This window comes from Mercenaria mercenaria, chromosome 2, assembly GCF_021730395.1.
Source record: "Mercenaria mercenaria strain notata chromosome 2, MADL_Memer_1, whole genome shotgun sequence".
In the NCBI taxonomy this organism is placed as follows: Eukaryota; Metazoa; Mollusca; class Bivalvia; order Venerida; family Veneridae; genus Mercenaria; species Mercenaria mercenaria.
The window spans coordinates 115,793,186-115,817,371 of NC_069362.1; the positions used below are offsets into that span (position 1 = coordinate 115,793,186).

Consider the following 24,186-nt stretch of genomic DNA (forward strand, 5'->3'; position numbering starts at 1 on the left):
AGAAGATAAAAAAAACATAAAAGGGTACCTTTTCCTGCTATCGCCAATTATAAACCCTTTATTTTTCATTAGATGCGGGTAATTTGAAAAGTAGCGAATGTGTTTTTTATACAAATCTGTAATTCTACGTATTAAGGTTTGGTCATATATTCAGTTTTTGGACAAATTTTGACCATTTTTTTTTCAAACTTTTGATACTCTTTGTTAAGTTTAGCTATATATTTCAGTGTTATGAATTTTTGTTTTAAATATTGAATAAACAATGAAATATTTAGATACTGTGCACAATTTTCTTTAAACTTCGACTTATAAATGTAGTATTTAAGTAGCAATGATATAAAATTTCCTTTATGGTATTCTTTAGCATATGAGAAAAGGAATTGCTTTTCTTGTATATCTAAGACTATTTCATTTTCTATCCAGTTTTTTCACTTCTATTAACTAATTTTGAACATATGGGCATAGATTGAATAAATGTTCAATCGTTTCTCTCTGATTTTTACAGTAGGAACATATATTACTGTCGCCTTTTTTAATGACATATAAAAAGGTGTTTGTAACAAGTATGTGTTGATTTATTTTAAACTAAAATCTTTTAGCTATACTTCTTTTATTGTCTGTAGATTTTTAAAGTATTCCTTAAACTCTGACACGGTAATTCCCATTGTTTGTATCCATTTATTTAGTACCAATATACTTTTAGTATCGACAAATGTATCATAAAAACTACGGCTCCCTTTCTTTTCTTCAATCAACTTTTTTAGGTAAGGATTTAAATACATATTATTGTTATACTGAATAATATCATTTGCGTTTTGCCTTATTTTGTTTTCCCAATCTATGGGTATATTTGAAATGATACGATGTAAATCTAAAAAGGTTCCATTTATTGTGTAATTGTTTTTTAGACTTTCTTAATTCAAGAACATTCCCTCATTATCAAGTAAATCTATTACATATACGATATTATTACGATACCAATTCTCAGTGTATTCCGTTTTATTTCTAAAGTTGTGGTTATACCATAAAGGTGAGAACAGAATGTCTTCTAAGTTGCTGATTTCACAGCATTCAATAAATTTACCCCAGCTATTAAGAACATTTCGCCGGAAAGGATTTTGTATTTCCATAGCGAATATTTTTGAATATTGCGAACCTAAAGAAATAATCTTATCAAATGAAACTGTCAAAAGAGAGTTCCATGTATCACAGTTAAAAATAGCTAATCTTCTTATCCAATTAATTTTAAGACTTAAAATAAAAGCTTTGATGTTTACCATTCTCAGTCCTCCGGATTCTATATTTTTGACCGCGTTTACTCTTCTTATTTTATCTGGTCCGTTATTCCATAAAAAGTTATAGGCAATAGTTTCTAATTGTTTAATAAATTCATCCGAGGGATCGGGGAGTGATATAAATATGTAAACGAACTTAGATAAGACGAGGGATTTTCTTCCGAAAAGGGTAAGTTTTCTTTTTGACCATACACTAAGGATGTTCCTACACTTCAGCAAATTTTCAGGTGCATTCAGATTCCAAATATCATAAACATTTGCAGAGAAACGGACACCAAGTATTTTAATGGGTTCTTGACTCCAATCTAATGGTTGATCAGTGCATAACTTAAGTGCAGAGTTTCTTAATGAACCTATCCAGTAGGCTCTTGTTTTATCAATGTTTATTTTTAAACATGACATTGTATAAAAGTTATTAAGTGTTATCAAACAGTGTCTTAGCGATTCTTCGGATCCGTTTAAAAACATCTGGGTGTCATCAGCATATTGACTGATTTTGTATTGTTTATACTGCAAATTAATACCTACAATACTGTTATTTCGTCTGATCATTAGCCCTAATATCTCAGAACATAAAATAAATAAGTAAGGAGAAATTGGGTCTCCTTGTCTGCAACCCCTTTCAAGGAAGAAAAAATCAGACAGGTGACCATTTTGTAAAATGCATGTTTCACTCCCATTTTGAAATAAACGTATCCACTTCTTAAATGAGTTCCCAAAATTAAAGAAATCTAAAGTTTTATGTATAAATGCCCATGAGATAAGTCAAATGCTTGCTGAAAATCTATGGAGAGCAGCAAGCCAGGTATGTTTTGAGAGTTAGTTTCAAACATGATATCATAAATAAGTCTGATGTTTTCCCCAATAAATCTACCGGCTACGAAACCTTTTTGATCTTGATGGGTAAGTTTATCCAAGACGCGTTTTAATCGATTTGCTATCACTGTTCCGATCGCAGTCTATTAGTCTATTAACACGTTTAATGATATTGGCGAACCTTCGCGAATCTCTGATGCGCAGGAACCAATTTGTCGTTCAGGACAACAGTTTAGACTATGACCATTCTCATACAAGAAATATGTACCCTTTGCGAGAAAAAAAAATAACATGCTGGATCGTTCATAAGTTTGCCAACAAATTATAAAGTGTCAATATAAAGGATATTTTTTCACCTCGAAATCCACTTTGTTGAGACAAAACATATCTTCATGTTTTACTGCGACAATTTAATATGAATATTGAGTGTTGTCGCACAGAATATTGTTTGTATATGTATATAATATCGTGCACAAAATCTTAAACAGTTAAAACATGTACCTAATCGAATATGCTTTTAAGTGTACACAGGAAAAAAATAGAAATAATACAAATGATATTACTATGTACACGTAATTTCTACTTTTTAAAGTATACTTTTATTACTATTTATGTTGAAAACGGTTTGCAAAATAACTTATGAAGGTGATATGAAGTAAAATAACAGTTGTTCCTACGATTGTTGCTTACTTAGAGTAACATTGTTTTATTTCTTGAAATACATTTCATTGACTTCCATACTATATCATCTCTGACAGAACGTTGGCTCCAGAATAATGCCATTTGCTTGGTAAATATCATTCTTAAGATAATATCGAGTAGTTAATAACATATCTGATTATCGAATTGTAATGAAGTTGATTTGGTGTATTTCTATTTTGAAAAGAATGCTCTTGCGATAAAATACTGGATAGGTTGAATCATGGTACTTATAAATTTATTAATCATTTTAAAATGACTGCGCAAGTAAATTTAGGACACAACGATAAAACGAGTTCTTACACCTTTGCTTATTTTGACAAAAGCATAAGGCTAAACGCTTGTCCTCTGAAATGTCAAACACATTCATAGATTTACAAGAAGTCAAAAGTGGTTTATACCCGTGACCGCATTGGGACTTCTTGCAAATCATCCAAGAATCGCTAGCAGTATAAACGCACAAAAATAGCATATGATTCTTAAATACATTGATACCTAAAGTGAAAAGTCCATTACGGAATATCTGACTCAGACAGTAGTTATTAAATTGGAGCGAGTTCCACTGATTAAGTTTCGATTCTTCAAAACAAAAGAGAATTATTTCATCGGTTAACCATCAAATTAAGGTAACATAGTATGTTCATTTTATGTTGCATTAAAAATGACGTCAACTGCTATTGAATACGACTTGTGGATGAACCCTTTTAACAACTACAGCTTTGAGTTTGTTGAAACAAGGTACGTACCTAATAAATAAATAGAGCATGTATCATTCACAAACGCTTCTTTATTAATAATTCATAACGTAATCATAGTAAACTCTTGAAGTATGTAGTAACAGTTTAATTCTGAGTACAGATGTCAGATGAAAATTTATTGCATTTCACTGGAAAACTAGATACAGACGGTAAAAAATGTAATGGACAATGCATATGAATATGGAGACAGGAAAATGATATTTTGCTTTAAACTGGCAGTTGAATGTTGAGATACACGGTATTTCATTCAACTGAAATCATTTGGATCGAGCATTTTTGACAATGTCGAAAAAGCTGACATTTTTTTGTATGTTTTGTTTTGCTTTCACCTATATAGTATATTTTACTAGCCTCTGAATAGTGATTTGAAAGGAAGGTCATCGCACAAGCGTTCATATCGCTGAAAGAATTTTCAAAATTATTGAAAAACTTTTAAATATCTCTTTTAATTTCGTAGTTTCTTTTGTTCGAGGTGGAAAAGGTAGAGGTGTTTTATTTTTCAGAATTATATACATGTTTTTGCAATATACATTGCACATCCAAAATTAAATCAAATCGATATTTTTGTTTTATGATGCCATTGAAACAAGATGATTGTCGTTTTTAACAAATAAATTTGGAAAATTTATGAATAGATCCAACAATCACAATGACCATTAGAACAACATTGTTTTGTTCTTTTGATATAATGTACTAATAAAGACACATATTATATGCTCACTTAAAATAAAATGTGAAAAAATTATTCCGAACAAATCATTGTATCGTAAATCCAGTGTGAACGAGACCCTAGGTAAACAAATCATTGTACCACAGAAACGGATCTTTGGTATTATCCGGTAGTTCCTTGTCTCTTGTACTGTCTGACCCAAAACAGTATGCAGTTATGACATTAGTGCTAATCATTTTTCCGTTAGTGGGGATCACTGTGTGAATGTTGCCAAGTCCACTGTTATCATTGCCGTTCCTGATAGCAAGGGAGAGAGAATAGTTTTGACTGCGTCATGACATAATTGTTTATTACCCATATATTTTCTGACAAGAAATATCGAATATATGAAATTTAATTCTTACAGAAACAAATTAAGGAAGCAAAGGTAGCAGAACGAACGGCGCTTTCACTGATCGCAGGCTGTTATAGTCTATTTACACTTTTCATAAGATTGGTGAACCTTTGCGAATCTCTGATTCGCAGTTTCACTTATGTTCATTCTCATACAGGAGGAAATTTATACCCTTTGCGAGAAAAACTTTAACATGTTGGATCGTTCAAGGTTTGTCAACAAATTAAAAAGTGTCAGTATAACGGATATTTTAGGACACCTCGAAATCCACTTTGTTAATTGAATCAAAATACAACTTCATTTTATACTACGTCGGGTCTTAAAAATTTAAACACGGGAATGAAATGGTGATTTAACTGATCAACGGTAAAGGTGTTTTCTAGATTTAACCTAAAACAAGATTTATCTTTAGATTTTATCTGGTAATAAAACAATTCAGTCAATGTGGGGAAGTCCTATCCTCGATTCATATTTACATTGCTTTCGTATCGGAATGTTTAATTTATGCTCATCTTTATGCTGATCAAACAGTTAATAGCATCCGGCATATTTTATATCCAGGTTTCAGTTAACATAAATTAACACGCGTAAAACAGGTCTTTGCCACAATTTAATGTCAGAGAGAACTTTTCGGTTTACGAAGTGTCAGCTAGGGACCACAGGAAATCACATTTTAATGCTGCACTGACGTTTTTGGCTGAAGTACTGATTCTAGGTATCCTATCGCAAATTGAAAGTAATCTTAACAAAGTAAATAAGTTATGTAGCCAAGAAACAAGTTCATCTAACATCGTTCATGAACACATGAAAGATAAGTGACTCTCTGATATTATTTTACAATTATTATTATAATACCGGATTTATACACGTCCAAAGACGCTTTACAGCGAGATAAAGCCCCCAGTACAGATAGAGAGAACTCCTTTTTAGATACAGGCCTGTCCGGCTAACTTAGCCTAGCTCTTTGCGAATAGACAGTCTGGTTCTTTAACGTTCCCAATGTATAGCACCGATACACGCGAAGCCGTCTTTCCTGGGAAGAACTGGTACATGCCTTTAAGGTGGGGACACTCAAGAGCATCTCAGACATTTTTAGTGCCTGGACCGGGATTTGAACCCCGGAACTCTGAATTGACAGTCAAACTTGTTACCACTAGACCACCGGCCCACCTAGTATACATGATATGTACATATGTCAAGATAAGTACGTATCACTCTATTAACAATCAGCTGGTTTTTGCTGCCCTTTCGTGACATTTAAGATGTTGATATCTTCTTAATGAACATTCTTAACTTTATGATGTCAAAGTCTATATAGGGAACATTTACAGTCTGCTGTTTTTTAGACGTAACTCAGTTATGCATTTGACCTAGTTATAGGAAATTTTTATAATATATAATTCTTATTCATTCAAGGAAGAGAAACTTGGAGTACTTTTTATTGTTCTCCGGCATAACACGATACTTATTTCTTATTGCATATACATGTACAGCAACAGTGGCCGGATATGAAGAAATCTACCTACGAAACAAATATTAATTTGTCTACCATTAAAGTGTTATCATTGTAAAACGTTTTTATACGATAACTACATTGATAAACGTTTCACAGGGGGGAAACTATAGAAAGAAATTTCATGTCATTTATGTTATTTAAGTTGAGGCGAAAACTGAAGTATAAATTCACCATTTCTAAATTAATTTTGTTCAATGGAGCATTAATAGATATCATATGACTTCGTCCGAATAAATTGGTTCTCATTGAAAATTAATAGGAATGTAGCGTTTTGTCGCACAGAAATACTGTTTGTATATATATCCTTTATCTTGTACAAAATCTTAAACAGTTAAAACATGTTTACCTAGTTCGAGATGTGTGGATATCTATATGATATAAAATGTAAATATTTCTTTAGAGAGAAATCAGCAGTATTCTCTGCGTAAGTTAATATTTTAATCATGATTAAAGTGGCGATTGAAGCCGCTGTAGGGATTGTGAGTGTATCTGTGTTTGTTTTAGGATATAATTTCGCCGCTCTTTTTGGAGCTGCATTAGCAGTTCTTGTGTTATTTCTGTACCCGGAGAAACGGATAGAAGTGGATGCTGCAAACAAGGCCGTATTCATCACAGGTAATGGAGCTGAAAACTTTACTTTATTCCATGCTAGGCTACATATATTATGAAGTGTTTTAATACAACATGACAAAATATCAAACGCTCATATATTGTCCACCACCTTTTTTGTCCTGGGTTTTGTTTAGGTATTGACGGAAAATGGAAACACGTGTGCATTTGTTTAATAATTCAGTTAAAAAGAATTAAATCATTTAATTTTTTAGTCTGACGCTGAGAATTTTCTTTTTCGAGACACACATTCTGCAATTTACTGTTTATGATTCCTGTTCCTATTGGTTCATATTAGTTCTTTTTAAATTTAATTTTTTTATATTATTTTACTTCAGCTTTAAACAATTATTATTTCATTTCATAGAAGGTTAGTTATATATACCATTCTATTCAAAGTTATAATATAGTAATATATTCGATATACTGAAAATATTTAATGACCATGCATTTGCAGGTATGAAATCGGTTTATAACATTGATACAAATGCTGCTACTGTATGAGAGATATAGTGTAGCGGTCATGTGACAGCCATCTCGAAATTTTAGTACTCATTTGCAAAGTCTGGTGGTTATCAAAACTGCGAATATGTATTTTCCCCGTGTTTTTTTAACCTACTTAACCACTAACAATGTTCGTCGTGTTATAAGAATAGGATTAGGTCAAATCAATCCGGAAATTGATAGTTTATGTCTTAAGCACATAATGTAAGAAATCTGAATTATTTTGTGGTTAATTAAGACAATGCAAATATTATTTCGATGTCATATTTATGCTAATACCATGAATATCGGTTTAAGGTAATACTGAAAACTATGCAACTCTCTGAAATACGGAGTGCCAAGAAAGGGAGCTTACATTATAGTATACTGTTTTATACGGACATGGATTGATCCCCTGGTTCGAAGTCCCATGTTCGCGGATACTTCAACGGCATTCAGTCTACCTTGTTATAGCATGATAATCTGATATTACTGATAACTTATTAAATGATTCGTTGAATGTATGAAATTTGTTATAATAATGCATAAATAAACATGAAAGTTAAATACTCAGCTTTTACTCGTTTTACAACTTGCACGTAATTAAGTCTATTTTTAACTGCACTTAATATTTTTCCTTGAATTGCCTGTAAGAGTGTAGTGTAAACTTTGCCAAGTGCTCCTTTTTCCTCACAAAAGAATACAAATATTTTAGAGTAAGATCGAATACGCTTTTAGGTTTTAGCACAAACAATAGAAACAATACAAATAATATTACACTGCACAGGCAAATTCTATTAAGTTATAATTTTATTGCTCCTCATGTTGAAAACGGTTTGCAAAATAACTTATGGATGAGGTATGAAGTAAATAACAGCTGTTCCTACGATTGTAGCTTACTTAGAGTAGCATTGTTTTATCTCTTGATTTCCCTGGGATATTATCTCTGACAGAATGCTCGTTCCAGAATCATGCCATTCACCGAGAAAATATCAATCTCAAGATAATTTCAAGTAGTTAAAACATATCGGATGTATCGAAATGTAACAAAGAACAGTTTGTGTTGTGTATTTTTTTTTGAAAAGAATGCCTGATTGTAAAATATTTGTTACCTTTAATCATATGAGACTTATAAATTCATCAATCATTTCAAAATGACTTAAAAAAAAAAAAAAAAAAAAAACACACACACACACGAAAGAACAATTTCTTATTTCTTTATTTCTTTGCACATTTTGACAAAAGCACAACACTGAACGCTTATCCTCTCTGAAACGTCAAAAACATAGTGACTATGATGTCATTTTTAATTTATACTAATTTATTTAAGGTCGATTTTGAAGCAAGTTCTACAACTTATATTAATCACTCTCGACACCTCATTCCTGGTGGAATCCACCGCCACGAGGGTATGAGAGAAGCCTGTTTCCCTTTTAATGCTGAGGGCCAAGCAAGGGAGCTACTGGTACCATTTTAACGTTTTTGGTATGACGCGGCCACGACCTCCCGCACTCGAAGCAGAGCTCTACCACTAGGCTATCGGGGCGGTACATTTCCTAGGCATTGTACCTAATTTAAAGAATATTTAAAAAATGAAATAAAAAAGTAAATATTGTCATATATGATGCCATTGCATGATACAACAACTTTTGTTTTCAATGTTCTGTCATCAGTAATGGAGTAATGTTCAAAAGATGATCAACAACAAATAGTCCTACCTGTGTAAAGGGAAGGTAACTGTGTAACTAAATATTGGTTACTTAAGACAGTACAAATTATCTCCCTTATCAATTTGCATATAAAGTGTCAGAATTGACCCTAAATTGACCTATGGTCTGTTTCATGTAGCAATCAAAGAAAACACTGATGTTCTTAAATATTTATTTCATTCTGTTTATATGAAATATAATGATTTATATAACGTTTTATGAAAATAGTACAAGTATGTTAATGAAAGTGATAAGTATGTGGTATTGCACTTTGTTGACAGTAAAAAATATGAATTATATAAAAATGGACATTTTCATGAGAAAAAGAACATATAGCTACAATTCATTAAAAACGTAAGATCATAAAAAATAAGCCAACCAATTTCTAGGAAAAGGCATCTTGATAGTAACAGAGAAAATCAAAAAGTACTGGAAAAGAGGTCAAATGTTGCCTTATAGTACTACTTCTTAATGTTTGAATAATGCCAGTTCATATCAAAATACATTTTTGGAAACTTTTATGAAAGTTTTATAAAGGCTGCTAAAGACCAGTAGCATGTAATGTAATATAAAATCTGAAATACAAAACGTTTGTAACATCACTTTTAAAGTAACCATGCCACTATCAAAGTTGACAGGGAACTTAAGGAAATTAACCTGCAAAGTTTCGTGAAGACTAATCAATAATATATTGTCCAAACAAACAAATCAGGACAGGCACAGGCACACCATTTGGACAACTAAGTCTTCATTTCCGTAAACTCGCACAACAAAAAGTAATGACAATATAAAATGCTGAAAACATACTCATGACAAGTACAAAAGGGCCAACATTTCTGAGTCATAGAACTTTCTGATCTTATGATGCTTAATGAGGTAACATGTTACACAAAATATTGCTATGGTAAGAAAAGGGCAATAATTATGAAAAAAGCCAAATGCAGTTATGTAACTAGTGCATTTAATGTTTAATTATTACAGTTTGCAATTGTAAGAAGTTTAATACATTTTTTTCATTAACAAAGTGAAAGGTGTTTTAGGTATTTTTATGACAAAACATGTCTCCCACCTATGTATACCTTTATGCTATGGCGGCTAGACTAGACATGTTTGACACCCTGAAATATATAAATGATAAAATATGTTAAAAGACTCGTCATGCAAAAACCAGAACACCATCTTTATAAAATCACCTTAACACCTTGACCTTAAAAATATTATTATTTCAAATTATTATTGTCCATTAACGTATAATGTATCCCATCCATAATCATTACATGACTCCTTATATAATTTACCAGTTCATAGTTTGGAATGGCTTCCAGTCTAAATCCAGAAGATGGAAGAAAAACAAATTATGAAAGTTTATTTATGGTGTCATTTAAAAGAATGACCTGCCTGTTAATTGTCAACTGTTTGCTCTTTTTAATATTGATAGGCAATTGCATTTTATCAAATGCTGTCTAATATATATATCAACTGTCAATAGTTTACTGTGTTAATTAGATGTCACTGACTTGTTTACTCTCAACATCATAAAGAGAGATAAAACTACATGTAAATTGTATGAGATACCCTTCCATCCTGTATAAATTGCCTTTAAAAAGAAATTACATAGAAGTATTATCCCACAGTTTTGACTGCCCCTGCTCTATCTAACTTTTCAAGCTTCTGCAGCCACTTTAATGTGTCATCTGTTCGCTTGTACTTCTGTCTGAAATGAGGTAATTATAATATTTCAATAACTTATAATAAATATATCATGTCATTCTCTTCCTACAATTTGCAACAGTTTATTTTGAAAATTCATTTTGTCTCAATTACATTCTGTTCTGACTACAGCTAAAGTACATAGAACAGACTATAAGCTATTATAAGGTCAAAAGTCATCCTAAAAAAAAAATCGGTAAACTTAGGCCCAGTTAATCACAGATGCTTTAAATAAGCTGTCATTTCACACAATAATTTGCTATAGGGTTATGTATCTACAATCAAAAAACAAGAAAAAACAAATTAACAGAAAGAACATTTTTGGGCAATTTAAAAAACGACAATGAAAGTGAAAGTAGAAAGTCAATATTTTCTTATCGACTTTTCTTTCATAATTTCCATTTAAAGCGTAACAGTTTACTTTCATACTGTATTGAATAATCCATAAACATTATACTTACCGTTTAAATGCATGAAAAATCCTCATGGTACCCGGAAACTTATAATTTGTTGATAACTTCTCAGTTTTCGGTCGTTTTCACGTGAAAATACGAAACCGGTGTTGACATAAATGTTCTACTTCCGGCGGTATTCGATTGCGTAAATCGGCTCTAGTACTATGTCTACATTTCCTTTTAACATGTCATTTTTACTCAACTACAATAAGCTTAATTTTTACGTACAACCTCTGTAGAGCAACACCCTTTGGGGGATACAAATATTCAGCTTAGGGAAATTTTGATGATGTTGTTATAGAGAGGTTTTTGCTTAAGAGAGGACCCCTCTGGAGAGGTTGTACTGTATCACATTATTTCCCTTTCATGCATGCTATACAAGTCGGGTTTAACAAGTTTACGTCCATTAGAATCCCAGCCCGAACACTGCTTTCCTACAATATGAACAGTTCACATACATTATAAAACACAAGCATTCCCTTCTTACATTTCCTTTTAATATGGGATATACCGAATCCTCATTTTTATATCGAAAGTGAAAAATCCATTACGGAATATCTGACTCATACAGTAGCTATCAAATTGGATTAAGTTCCACTGTTTGCATACTTTCTAGAAAGTCTTATAAATAAGTTTCGATTCTGCTAAACAAAAGAGAATTATTTCATCTGCTAACATTATTAAATAATATGTGTGAGCTATCAACGCAGTCTGTTTATATCTCCCTAGAACATTTTATATGGACATTTTATGTTACATTATAAATCGAGTTATTTATGCATAACTGCTACTGAATACGGCTTGAGCTAGAACTTTTCTGGATGAACACATTTTACAACTACAGCTTTGTGTTTGTTGAAACAAGGTACCTATTAAATCAACAGGGCATGTATCATTCACAATCGCTTCTTTAATAATTCATACCGTAATCATATCAAAACTCGTAAAAATAAAATTACTTCGCCCGTATGTAAATCTCACTACGGAAGCAGCTATTGTGTTAGATGAAGATTTGTTGTAACCTACTTGAAATCTAGATACAAAAGGTAAAAGCATGTAATGGACGATGCAAGGCAATATTGAGACAGAAAAATGATGCCATGCTTTGAACACCGGCAGCTGCCTGATTGATATGACACACGAGAATATTTTATCATTTTGTAAACATTTTACTTAAATCATTTGTAGCAAACGTTTTTGACAAAAATGATGGTATTTCGTTTGCTTTTTTCTTTCGTCTTAGTCTGTTATATAAAACTTATAACACATAATGAAAAGCATTGCAGAAGTGGTTTGAAATGAAAGGCATCGTGCAAGCATTCATATCGGTAAAATTGAACCATTATCGGAAAACACAATGTCAGTTTCAAATTTAAGAAAATTGCAGCACTCGGAGGCTGTTGACGTAATTGAATTATTGATTCCGCTGACAGCCTATTAATTAGATGACTTACTTTTTTCTCTTATAATTTCATAGTTTCTGTTGTTTCAAGATAGAAAAGGTAGAATTTGTTAAGAACTATTTACAGGTTTATGCAATATCAATATACATTCCACGTCTAAAATTATATGAAATCCATCTTTTTTGTTTTATTACGTAAAAACAAAATATTTAAACTAATAAAGTTTGAATATTTATAACTCTCTAATTTCAAAGAGATCTAACAAACACAATGAGCATTAGAAAATAGTTTTTTATTAGTTATAAATGCACACTTAAAATAATAAAAAATATTTCCGGACAAATCATTGTATCGTTAATCCAGTGTGAACGAGTCATTGTATCACAAGACCTAGGTAAACAAATCATCGTACCACAAATCCATTGAGAACAAGTCAGTTGCAAATCTAAAGTATTGCAAACCAAGTATGAACAATCTGTATCGCAAATCTACACTAAAAAATCAATGTATCGCAAACCTAACGTTACAAAATAATTGTATTGCAAATTGTTTTTGTCACAAACACTAAGGGAACACATCATTGTATCGCAGCTCCTAAAATCTGACATCTGCCTAAACCTGGCCTAAGCAAGTCATATTTGGGCATGATGTGACATTTTCCTGCAGTTAAGTGAACCAGAGTTATGTACAAATGTACTAAACTGTCACTGGCTGTTGTTGACAATGAAATATTAAAGGCAGAGTAAAAAGATTTCATATTCCACGAGTACTAGTACTCTCAACAAAATTCCCAATCTGTCAGTTTATATTGTATTGCTGCTTTGTTAATAATGCATGTGTTCACACGAAATTTCACATACCGACATTTGAATAGATACTGCACGTGCAAAATATGCAATATTGATTAAAATGCCAAATGCTGTTACTTTGACCGTGAGTCGGCCAAAAATAAATCCATAATTAGCTGCAGTACCTATTCAAATGCCGGTATGTGAAATTTCGTGTGAATACATGAGTTATTAACAAAATAGTAATACAATATAAACTGACCGATTATGAATTTTGTTGAATATATATGTAATTGGTAGCGTCGTTTGTAGCTGAAAGCCACTCGTAGCTGCTAAACAGTCGGAAGAAAGGGATTTAATCTTATTTTGCCAGTAATCCATCTCTTTGACGCGAATTAGCAAATTTACAGTAGGACTTTAACCGAATATTAAAATGTTTGTAATGCTAAGACATTGTACCTAGGTTCAAACAATCACTCTTTAAATTATCAATAGTAATTATTTTCCACGATAAGGAAATCGTTATTGAGTCGACTACATTAATGAACGTTAGGCATTTAATATTACCAGCCCTGACAACTTTGCAATGTAAAGAAATTCGAAGCATCCGTTGACAGAAACGGATCGGTTGAATTATACGATTGTTCTGGGTCTCAAAGAGATGTCGGATGTGTGAACTGATGCGTATGAACCATCTTATCCTACAGGACATCAGTTAAGATTATGGTCATCGCCCATGCAGACACACTTTGCGAGAAAAATTGACATGGTTGTCTCAAAATAAAAGTGTAGATAGAAGATACCTTAGGACGCCTCGAAATTCACTTTGTTAAGTCATGTTTTATTTGTGTCGGGTCTTAAAAAGTTAAACATATGAATGAAACTGTGATTCAGCAGTTAATGTATGTTCTAGATTTAAACTTAATACATGATTTATCTTTAGTTTTTATCCGGTAATAAAACAATTTCAGTCAACACGTACTGTATTGGTGGGAAAATCCTATCTTCGACTCACTTTTATCTTTTTATATTTACATTGGTTTTGTATCGGAATATTTAATTTATGCAGATCAAACAGCTAATGTCATCTGGCATATTTTATATTCGGGTTTCAGTCAAAATAAATAAACACGCGTTAGACAGATATTCATAAAAATTTGGGGTCAAGGACCACAAGCATTATTTTTGGTACTGAAGATACATACGTTTCGCTAAGGGGTAGGAAACCCGAATTGCAGATATGTTATGAACATGCTTAATATAATCAGCAATTATTTTACTTGTTAAGCAAAACTGTTCATAATATGCTGTTTACAAACGAAAGGAGTTTTTTTAGGGTCTGTTCAAACATAACATTTGAAACTGAAATAGCAGCGTTTATTCAACGGTCCTAATTCTAGTGTGTCTGCTCCTATGCAGTATAACTAGTGTTATGACACAATCGTGCATGACAAGTCCTTAGTTTTTATCCTATTTACCTTTAAAGTTACTTGTATTAATTTCCCAATTGATGTAGCACTGTTTTAATGACAAATATAGAAAGAAAATTAAATTAATATGTGGGAATCAAGAATATACTGTCTTATTCGCTGATTTTTATCATTAGATTCCTTTAAATACACGTTATTGTTTCTGGGTGTAATAGAAATATATATATATATTACGTTTGGATTTCATGGCTAAACAGTACTTTACGTAGGAAAAACTGCACTACCCTTTTAAACAAAAGAACACGTTACTCTTTAGCTAACGCAAACAACTTGAATATTTTACAGGCATTCGGTAGCAACATGAATCAAAATTGCAATTTAAAAGTAGTTGTTGTTACTACATGTATATATAAATGGTGTTTACATGATCACTTTAAAGATGATTGAATTATTTTGTTTGATTAAGCAGAATCAACCTCAAGCATTATGTATAATGTCAGTACCATTTTCAAATGTTTAATAAAATAATTAATGGAAAATATTCCTGTCATGCAATACGTAAATCAAATAACAGTATTTGCACAGTTATTCAACATATCTCTACTACAAATCAATCAAACCACCAACTTTTTGCTATTAATGGATGGGCCACTTTCCAATAAAGAAAACACCTAAACTACATTTCTAAAAGAACTGTTTATAATCTTTGGGTTGCTAATTAAGTTTTGTAAAAAAATAAGTATAACATAATAACATTATTCAAGACTATCAAACAACGTTTTCATTTAATCGTGTATAGTATTCTCCATTTTCCAAACACAAAGGTAAAGTGAATTCCTGGTAGTATAATATTACTGCATGAAAATCAATAGTTTTTGCTGCACTTCATAGGAAATGTTCAGTATGAGCATTAATTGTATGATGTTCATGACATTTATGATATATAAATCAAGATAATGAGATGTTCCTTAAACGACGTAGATCATTACCGTAACTCATTTGTACAGTGGTTAGATTAGTTCACCTTATTAGGTTATCGTCAGTTATTATGGATTTGAACTTAATGATATCGTACTGTTTGTTAAAGCAGAGAGTGAAGTAAGCAAAATGCACGTATTCAAAATATGTGTGCAACATTTGTTTTAAACTGTAGGAAATATGACAGTTCGAAGCAAGTTCTTTACGACCTGCAATGGTAACAAAGCCAGTGTCAGATTTAACTTGCCTTCTTTCATGTACAATTGCTCTGTTGGAAATGCACCAGTCTATGCAGAGAGTGAGTTTTTTTATCAATATTGCTTTTCTCAATGTTGTCCCAACACACTATGTTTTAGGTCTTCGGACACTACATACTCGGGTGCTATGTTGTTCTGTTCAATAAAAGTAAGTCTTTTGATATCCGAAGTTTAATTACTATATGTCCGAGTATACATCCTACGAGAATTTGAAACATTTTATATTAGAGACTTTTATTCAATATTTTAGGACACAACAGTTGTAGCTTGCTATGTCAGCTATATGTTTATTCTTAAACGTAGAAAGGATATCTTTATTGTATTTTGTGATTTTCCACAACGTTTTATGTTTTAAAACTTGTTGTACAACGCCTTTGAATAGCTAATTTTATAAAACGGGCGCTTAATCAAATAAAAGGGTGTCAAAAGTTATTATAATATTTTTTTTTTCGATGAGAAAAATAGACAGATACATCTAAGAAGAACCGGTGTAGTAGATCTTGACATTATATGACATTTGCAAGTACACAAGAACAGTAGTGATGTTTTGTTAAGTTACTATTTTAGGTATCTTCTAATCTTCGTGTCTGGCTATTTTGTATGTAAGAAACAAATACTGATTTATCTGGCCTAATAGCGTTATCGTAAGATTACTGTATTTTACAAACTTATACGGGGAGAAAATTGAAGAATAATTTCATGTCATTTATGAGATTGAAACAAAAACCGATGTAAAATTCTCCAATTACTCAATGAAGTTTGTTCTCCGGAGCGTTACACAATAGCTGAATTAGATTTTTTTCCGGATAAATACTTTATTTCCCTGAAAGTCTCTTTCAATTGAGATTTAATACGGGGAATATGATACAGAGAGTTGTCACATAGAATATTGTTTTCTTCCGGATAAATACTGGATATCCCTGAAGTTGTTACATAGAATATTGTTTGTTTAGACAAATTTTGTACTTTATAATAGCTGGAACAAAATCTTAAATAGTGCAAATATGTTAACCTTGTAATATTTGGATATCTATTAAATAATAAAATAAATATATTTCTTTAATAAGGATATATGAGGGATTTAAATTTGAAAAATTTAAATCATGGCTAAAGTTGTGATTGTGGCATCTGTAGGGATTGTGAGTGTATCTGTGTTTGTTTTTGGATATATCTTCGCTGCTCTTTTTGGATTTTTAGTGGCCGTTTTAGTGTTATTTCTCTACCCAGAGAGACGTGTAGAAGTTGACGCTGCAAACAAAGCGGTATTCATTACAGGTAATAGAACTGAAAACTTTAATTTACAGTTCTCCAGAAATTCATATATTGGGTGTATACGTATAGATTAATAAACCGATAGAGATATTGTTATAATATTATTATCATGGTAATATACCCAGTGTATTCGTTAAATCTACGACAGCTTAGCGCACATCACCATCATCATAATCATCAGCAGCAACTATGACATGTATAAGGTTGGAATGTATGTTAAAACAGAACTGAACACTAAAAATCAAGCGGTTTCTCTCTTGCAATGTTTCCTCTGTGAGAAATTTGAGTTAAAACCACCAACTTGTTGTAACTCTTGAACTATTTCTCGTTAAAAATGACAAAAAATGCAATTTTCATTTTTCTTTCTTTATGCAAGACACTTAAAAGTTTTAAAGTTAAAAAATATAACATTATAAAACCGTTCAAGAATCAAGAACCTTCATAAATGCATAATACACTTTATGAACATCAATAAAACGTACTTCCTTATGCAAATATGCACAATTCAGTTGTCGAACATTTAATGTCACATACATATTATAATGTTTTAAAGTAGATGGTCCCTTTTCATTCATTACGTGCTTCTCCATACCAGCTATTTCAAAGGGAATATCCAGGTTTATGGGTTAGAGTGGTGGGTTTCCATTTTATCTGACTGGTTGGTTCTGACAATTCTGTGATATTACGGAATTCGAAGTATCCGTTGACAGAAATGGATCTGTTGTACTGTCTGACCCGAAACAATATACCTAAAGTCATGATATGTTTGTGTGTGAAACAGTACGAAATGATTCCATTGGTAGCAGGGACGACTTTGTAAATGTTGCCAGATGTCCGCTGGCCGAGAGCAACAGTTATCACTGCTGTTCCCAATAACAAGGGAGAGAGAAATGTTTTGACAGCGTCATGACATAACTATTTATTACCCATTTAATTTCTGAAAAAAATATGGAATATATGAAATTAAATTCTCAAGTAACAAATTTGGGCAACCACTGGTAGTATAAGGAACGGCGCCTTTAATGACCGCAATCTATTAACACTTTCGATAAGAGACGCCTGATGTGCGAATCTTGGCAAATCTCTGATGCGCATGAATCATCTCGTCCTACAGGACATCAAATAAAGTTAGGGTCATCTCTCATGCAGGAAACTGATACAATTTGCTAGAAAAACAGACATGTTGGATCCTTCAAGGTTGTCTCAAAATAAAAAGTGTATATAGAAGATTCTTAAGGACGCCTCGAAATTCACTTTGTTAAGTCATGTTTTATTTGTGTCGGGTCTTAAAAAGTTTAAAATATGAATGAAATGGCGATTCATCAATTAGGGTATGTTCTAGATTTAAACTTAATACATGATTTATCTTTCGTTTTTATCTGGTAATAAAACAATTCAGTCCATGTGTACTGTATTGGTGGGAAAGTCCTATGTTCGACTCAATTTTATCTTTCATATTTACATTGATTTTGTATCGGAATATTTAATTTATGCTGATCAAACAGCCTATGTCATCCGGCATATGTTATAACCAGGTTTCAGGTAATATAAATTAACACGCGTAAGGCAGGTCTTAATCAAAATTGGGTGCCAGGGACCACAAACAGTCCGCTTGATATTGAAGATACGTAGGAATGGGGTAACCTGTACGAAATTTTACAGCTGTACAAAAGTACATGATTATTCCAAATTTACACCTGTAGTTTTTATATAACAACATTGATTTTACAGCTGTAGATTTCAATTTACAGCTGTAAAACGACTGTAAAAATCAGGTACAGCTGTAAAAAAACTTACAGCTGTAAAAATGAAAAAGTTACAGCTGTAAATATGCCGAAAAGTTACAGCTGTAGAAATATTACAGGTGTTGACAAAGAGGACATTATTTTATGGGACGAAAGCAGAGGTAGAAAAAGTTTGAGGATGAATTATAATTCTCAAAAAAAATCAATTACTACATAAATGGAAAAATAAATGACCTAGTTTATAAAGAACACTATGAAATATGTTTATAGTATAGCAAATGCAAAATTAAAGAGAAGGATATAAAGCAGAAACTATGCATAATATCTTGTTTATAAAACTTTTTTGCATGAAATCATATGACAATCTTGTAATTATTTCTTTTAAACTTATCAGTTTCAAATAAAGTGTAAATTGTTAATGCATGTGCTTACATAACACCTTTTACAACTGTATTCGATAATTAAACATTTGCACTTACTCCATAAAAGCTAAAATTCCAATATTTTAGATGTGGCGTCTCTGTGAATTCCAGTTATATCCCGCCAAAATGCATTAAAGATGGCTGACAATACTCATGTTTCCCTCCAAAAAAAAAGTTACAGCTGTAATTTTGAGACCTGCATGTTTTACACCTGTAAATTTCAACTGTATTTCTGGTATTTGTTCACTTACAGGTCTTTTACGGCTGTAATTTCAAAATACAGTTCTAATTTACAGACGTTTTACAGCTGTAAAACAGGTCCTATTTTCGTACAGGAAAAGAAAAACGAAATGAACACATGTTATAAGCATTGCTTAATAGAAGCAGAAACTTTATACTTCTAACATAAAACTATTCATAATATACTGTTTACAAATATAGCACTGTTTGATACTATACAATACTGCATTTGTATTATCAAATGTTTAGAAAAAGTAATTAATCAAAAAAGATCCTATCATGCATTACGTAAATCAAACAATAGTTTTTGCACAGCTATTCAAGGGGCCTCTACTACAAATTAATCAAAGCACCACCGTTTTGCTATTAATGTCATAGGTCATAAAATAAGAATTGTCAAAGGTCTATAGTATCAATACAATTTATATATTATATTCCAATATTTTATGAACGACCTATACATCCCAATACAATAATCTACTGACTGATGCCGTACCACACTAATCCTATAACGTCACATAACCCTTCCCGTGGACCCCTTTGTTATTGTTGTCCGCCATTATCTAATAGATAGATTGATAGGCATTGTATTGTAATAAATATATTATATATATATTCCAGGTACGTTCCATATAATATTTAATACACACTCTATATGTAATGTCTTAGTTAAGTCTTACATTGTTTTATACTGCAACTGTATTATGCTTTTAATGAGAAATCGTATGTAATGTTTTACGTGAACCCCTTTGTTATTGTTGTCCGCCATTACCTAATAGATAGATTGATAGGCATTATATTGTAATATATATATAATATTCCAAACTTCTTCATACAGAACCCATATTACATAAAAGTCCCCCTTGACATTTATTTAACTGCATTTCTAAACAAATCTAATTGTATTTGCAGTTTGTGTGTAACTAAATAAATCTTATAGATTATAAGGTATAACATTATAAAACTATTCTACTAAGATTGTCGATTACAACGTTTTCATTAAATTGTGCATATTATTCTCTATTTTCCAAAATATTTCATATTTGAACAGAATATAAATTTATTGGTATATCATTACTTGAACACAATTATTTCCTGGTTTTTATCAGCATGAGGCAATAAGGCAATAAATACAGAGAGAAAAATAAATAAACAGAGGAATTTAAAATGTCTGCAAACTTATTTATGCATACATATATACCATACACAATCACGGTTGTTAATGTAGATAGAACACCTTTAACAATAACGTGTCAGTCAATACAAATAACAGCTATTATTATTATTATACCAGATTTGTATAGCGCCCTTTTGATGATCATTTTCACGTTCAAAGGCGCTTTACATAGTTCAAATGCAGCCACACAGGGCGCATAATTCATCCTCTACTAGTACAGACACAGAGTGATCTGACCAGAGGGACAGAGTGAGACAAAGCCCCCACGACAGAGAGATCAGAAATCAGATACAGGCTTGTCCGGCTAACTTAGCCTAGCTCGTTGCGAATAGACAGCCTGGTTCTTTAACGTGCCCAGTGTATAGCACTGATACACACAAGGATTGCCTGGGTTCCTGACCAATACACCTCTAGTTGGGTGGGAAACACTGAAAAGCGTTTCTGAAAATTCCCGAGTATTCAAATTTTCCGTGTTGTTTATATGTTTTCAAAAGGGGATTTGCTTTCAATGCTTTCAATAGCGACAGAATTTGTCTGTTATAATATTATATACTTCATATGTTTCGTTATTTTAGTTACTTCTGTTTTCATGCAGCCTAGCAGTGTAAGTTGTCTGTTGTTTTCTTGTGATGACAACTTCTGTATAGAGTTTTATGTTGAAAAAAATTGCAACGCCCGAAGATACTACACGACCTCGTATTGTGCGAATACTTTAAATATGGAAAACTTGAAAACACTGTACTGTAGATTGCGATGTGAAGCAGCTCGTTTACATTCCAATGAAATTTGATAATGTAAATAAAGTGAAAGACATAAGTTTGTGACTGTCTGAAGCAAAACTATACGATTAGATTTTGGGTAATCTACGGCAAATGTCAGAAAATCAGCCTACCTCAAACAATAGTAAATCAAATTTGTTAAACACAAAGGTAAAGTGAATTCCTGGTATGTTAAAATGTCAGGATGATATTACTGCATGAAAATCAGTTGTTTTTGCTATACTTGTGGGGAAATCTTCAGTATGAACATTAATTGTACGATGTTCATGACATTTATGATATATAAAGCAAGATAATGTGCTGTTCCTTAAACGACGTAGAGCATAACTCATTTGTACAGTGGTTAGATCAGTTCACATTGTTAAGTTGTCGTCAGTTATTTTGCATTTGAGCTAAATAATATTGTACTGTTTGATAAAGCAGAGAGTGAAATAAGCAAAATACACGTATTCAAAGTATGTGTGCAAAACTTGTGCATGCCATTATATGACATTTGCAAGTATAAAAGAACAGCAGTGATGTTTTTCTTAAGTTACTATCTTCTTATCTTCGTGTATGGCTATGATGTATCTAAGAAACATATATACTGATTTAGCTGGCCTAATAGCGTTATCGTAAGATTACTGTCTTTTATAAATTTATACGGGGGGTGGGGGGGGGGGGGAAATTGAAGAACAATTTTATGTCCTATGTCCTTTCTTATGGACTTAATTGGAAAATACTTCTCTAGATTGTTTGCTCAGAAATGTCACAAGTGTGGATATCTAACAGAAGACCTCACAGTACATTTAATTTGCTACTGTGCAAAGAACAGCTCCTTTCAATTGGAACTCTGGGATACTGTCATAACGCAACACGGTGTCGCAAAATTTGCACAAACATTTTCATTGCGTCCTAAGGCACAATGCTGGTTTTATATCAAAATGTCCGCTGAATCAGACGGGTACAGCTTAAAGTATTATAATGCTGTCAAACTCCTGTTACGTATGATGAAATAGACATTTAAATTTGATAAATGATTTTATACATGGTTGCTTAAGGAACTGTATTAACGATTGCTTTATTGTGCAAACGACTGTTCATCGCGTATCAAAGGTCGTATAATTTTTAGTATTCTTACAATGCTAGTTCTCCATATGAACAAAAAAAAAAAACATTTTAAGAACATGCAGTAAAGTATAACTATGTAAAAGACTTTTCCATATTCTTACTTTTTCGTTTCGAGTGAAAATTTTGGTAAAAGTCTTAGTTCATTGTTGTTGTTTTATTTCCTTTTTTTCTCAGTGTAAACAGTATAAATTACATCTCTCGGTCTCAGATAGGTTGGCTAGTGAATAATTACTGTATGTATTGCTGTGTATGCTTGTAAGTAATATTGTATCAGTTTTTGTAAGTTATATGGTATCATATAGAGTATCAAATTACTGTATCGACTCTAGTATGTAAAGGCAGCTGTGATAGGATACCTCTAATGTTCTTACGCCAGATGTGTCTGATATCATCTTAGTTTATTTGTCTTCTGAAACAAAATATCATATGTAAGTATTGATGTCAAAAATATAACTTAAACTCGACACTTTTACATACGTGTTAGGTCACTTGGTCATTAATGGTAATATACTATGTAAAACATCTTATTGTGATGTAGCATTCTATAATGGTCTTAATGGTGATTGTCATATCATGTCTTAATGTATTTGTTGTTCTGTGTCTGTACATATATGATCATACTTGTTTCATGTACATATGTTGTGCTCTTCAGTATTGGAGGAATTAAAAGTTATCTATCTATCCAATTTCTAAATGAAAATTTGTTCACCGGAGCGTTAATGGACATTATAACATGGTAACGGAAGAGACTGAAGAAGATTTATTCTGGATAAATATTGGATTTCCCCGAACGTCACTTTTCATCAGAGATTTAATACGGGGAATATAATATAGGGAGTTGTCACATAAAATATTGTTTGTTTAGATAAATTTTGTACATTATATTCGCTGCAGCAAAATTTTAAATAGTGCAAATTTTATATATTAACCACCAGTAATATTTGGATATCTGTTAATGATAAAATGAATACATTTCTTTCGTAAGGACATAAGCGGGGATAGAATATTTTGCTTACGCTTAAATTTAAACTATGGTTAAAGTAGCAATTGTGACATCTGTAGGGATTTTGAGTGTATCTGTGTTTGTTTTTGGATATATCTTTGCTGCTCTATTCGGAGCTGCAGTTGCAGTTCTAGTGTTATTTCTGTGCCCGGAGAGACGGGTAGAAGTTGACGCTGCAAACAAGGCCGTATTCATCACAGGTAATAGAGTTGAAAATAATTAACATTATTTTACACAAGGCTAGATATAAGTTTTTGTATAATACCATGGCAATATAGCACAAATATACGTTCAAGTCCTGTCGTTCTGGGCCAAAATGAATACTTGTACATAAGGATTATATACTCACAGCAATAAATGCAAAGATTTTTGTTCGGGTATTGTCAGATAATAGAATAGATATATACATGCTTAACTATTCAAGACCTACGCAGATAGAATGATACTCATAATTTCTGTTATCATAGT

At 32.0% G+C, this 24,186-nt stretch overlaps 1 protein-coding gene and 1 long non-coding RNA gene across 8 annotated transcripts in view; one reads left to right on the top strand and one right to left on the bottom strand.

Moving 5' to 3' along the window:
- LOC123564970 (17-beta-hydroxysteroid dehydrogenase type 6-like) overlaps nt 1–24,186 on the top strand; it is an 85,871-nt gene that overhangs the window by 25,945 nt on the left and 35,740 nt on the right. Inside the window, exon 1 of one of the 7 annotated variants that reach the window (XM_045358916.2) lies at nt 6,494–6,763. The exons of 4 other annotated variants lie outside the window; for them this stretch is intronic. In XM_045358916.2, coding sequence (XP_045214851.2) covers nt 6,592–6,763 — 172 coding nt within the window. In that variant the 5' untranslated portion in view covers nt 6,494–6,591. Of the gene's footprint in view, nt 1–6,493; nt 6,764–16,922; nt 17,246–23,274; nt 23,919–24,186 lie in introns of those variants that run through there. 2 more of the 7 variants (XM_045358917.2, XM_045358915.2) reach the window with 2 other exon arrangements.
- On the bottom strand, nt 9,130–11,424 carry LOC128555384 (uncharacterized). Its single transcript, XR_008370025.1, has 3 exons — nt 11,121–11,424; nt 10,564–10,663; nt 9,130–10,067 (listed from the first exon to the last, which is right to left on the bottom strand). It is a non-coding gene; the product is annotated as an uncharacterized LOC128555384 (long non-coding RNA).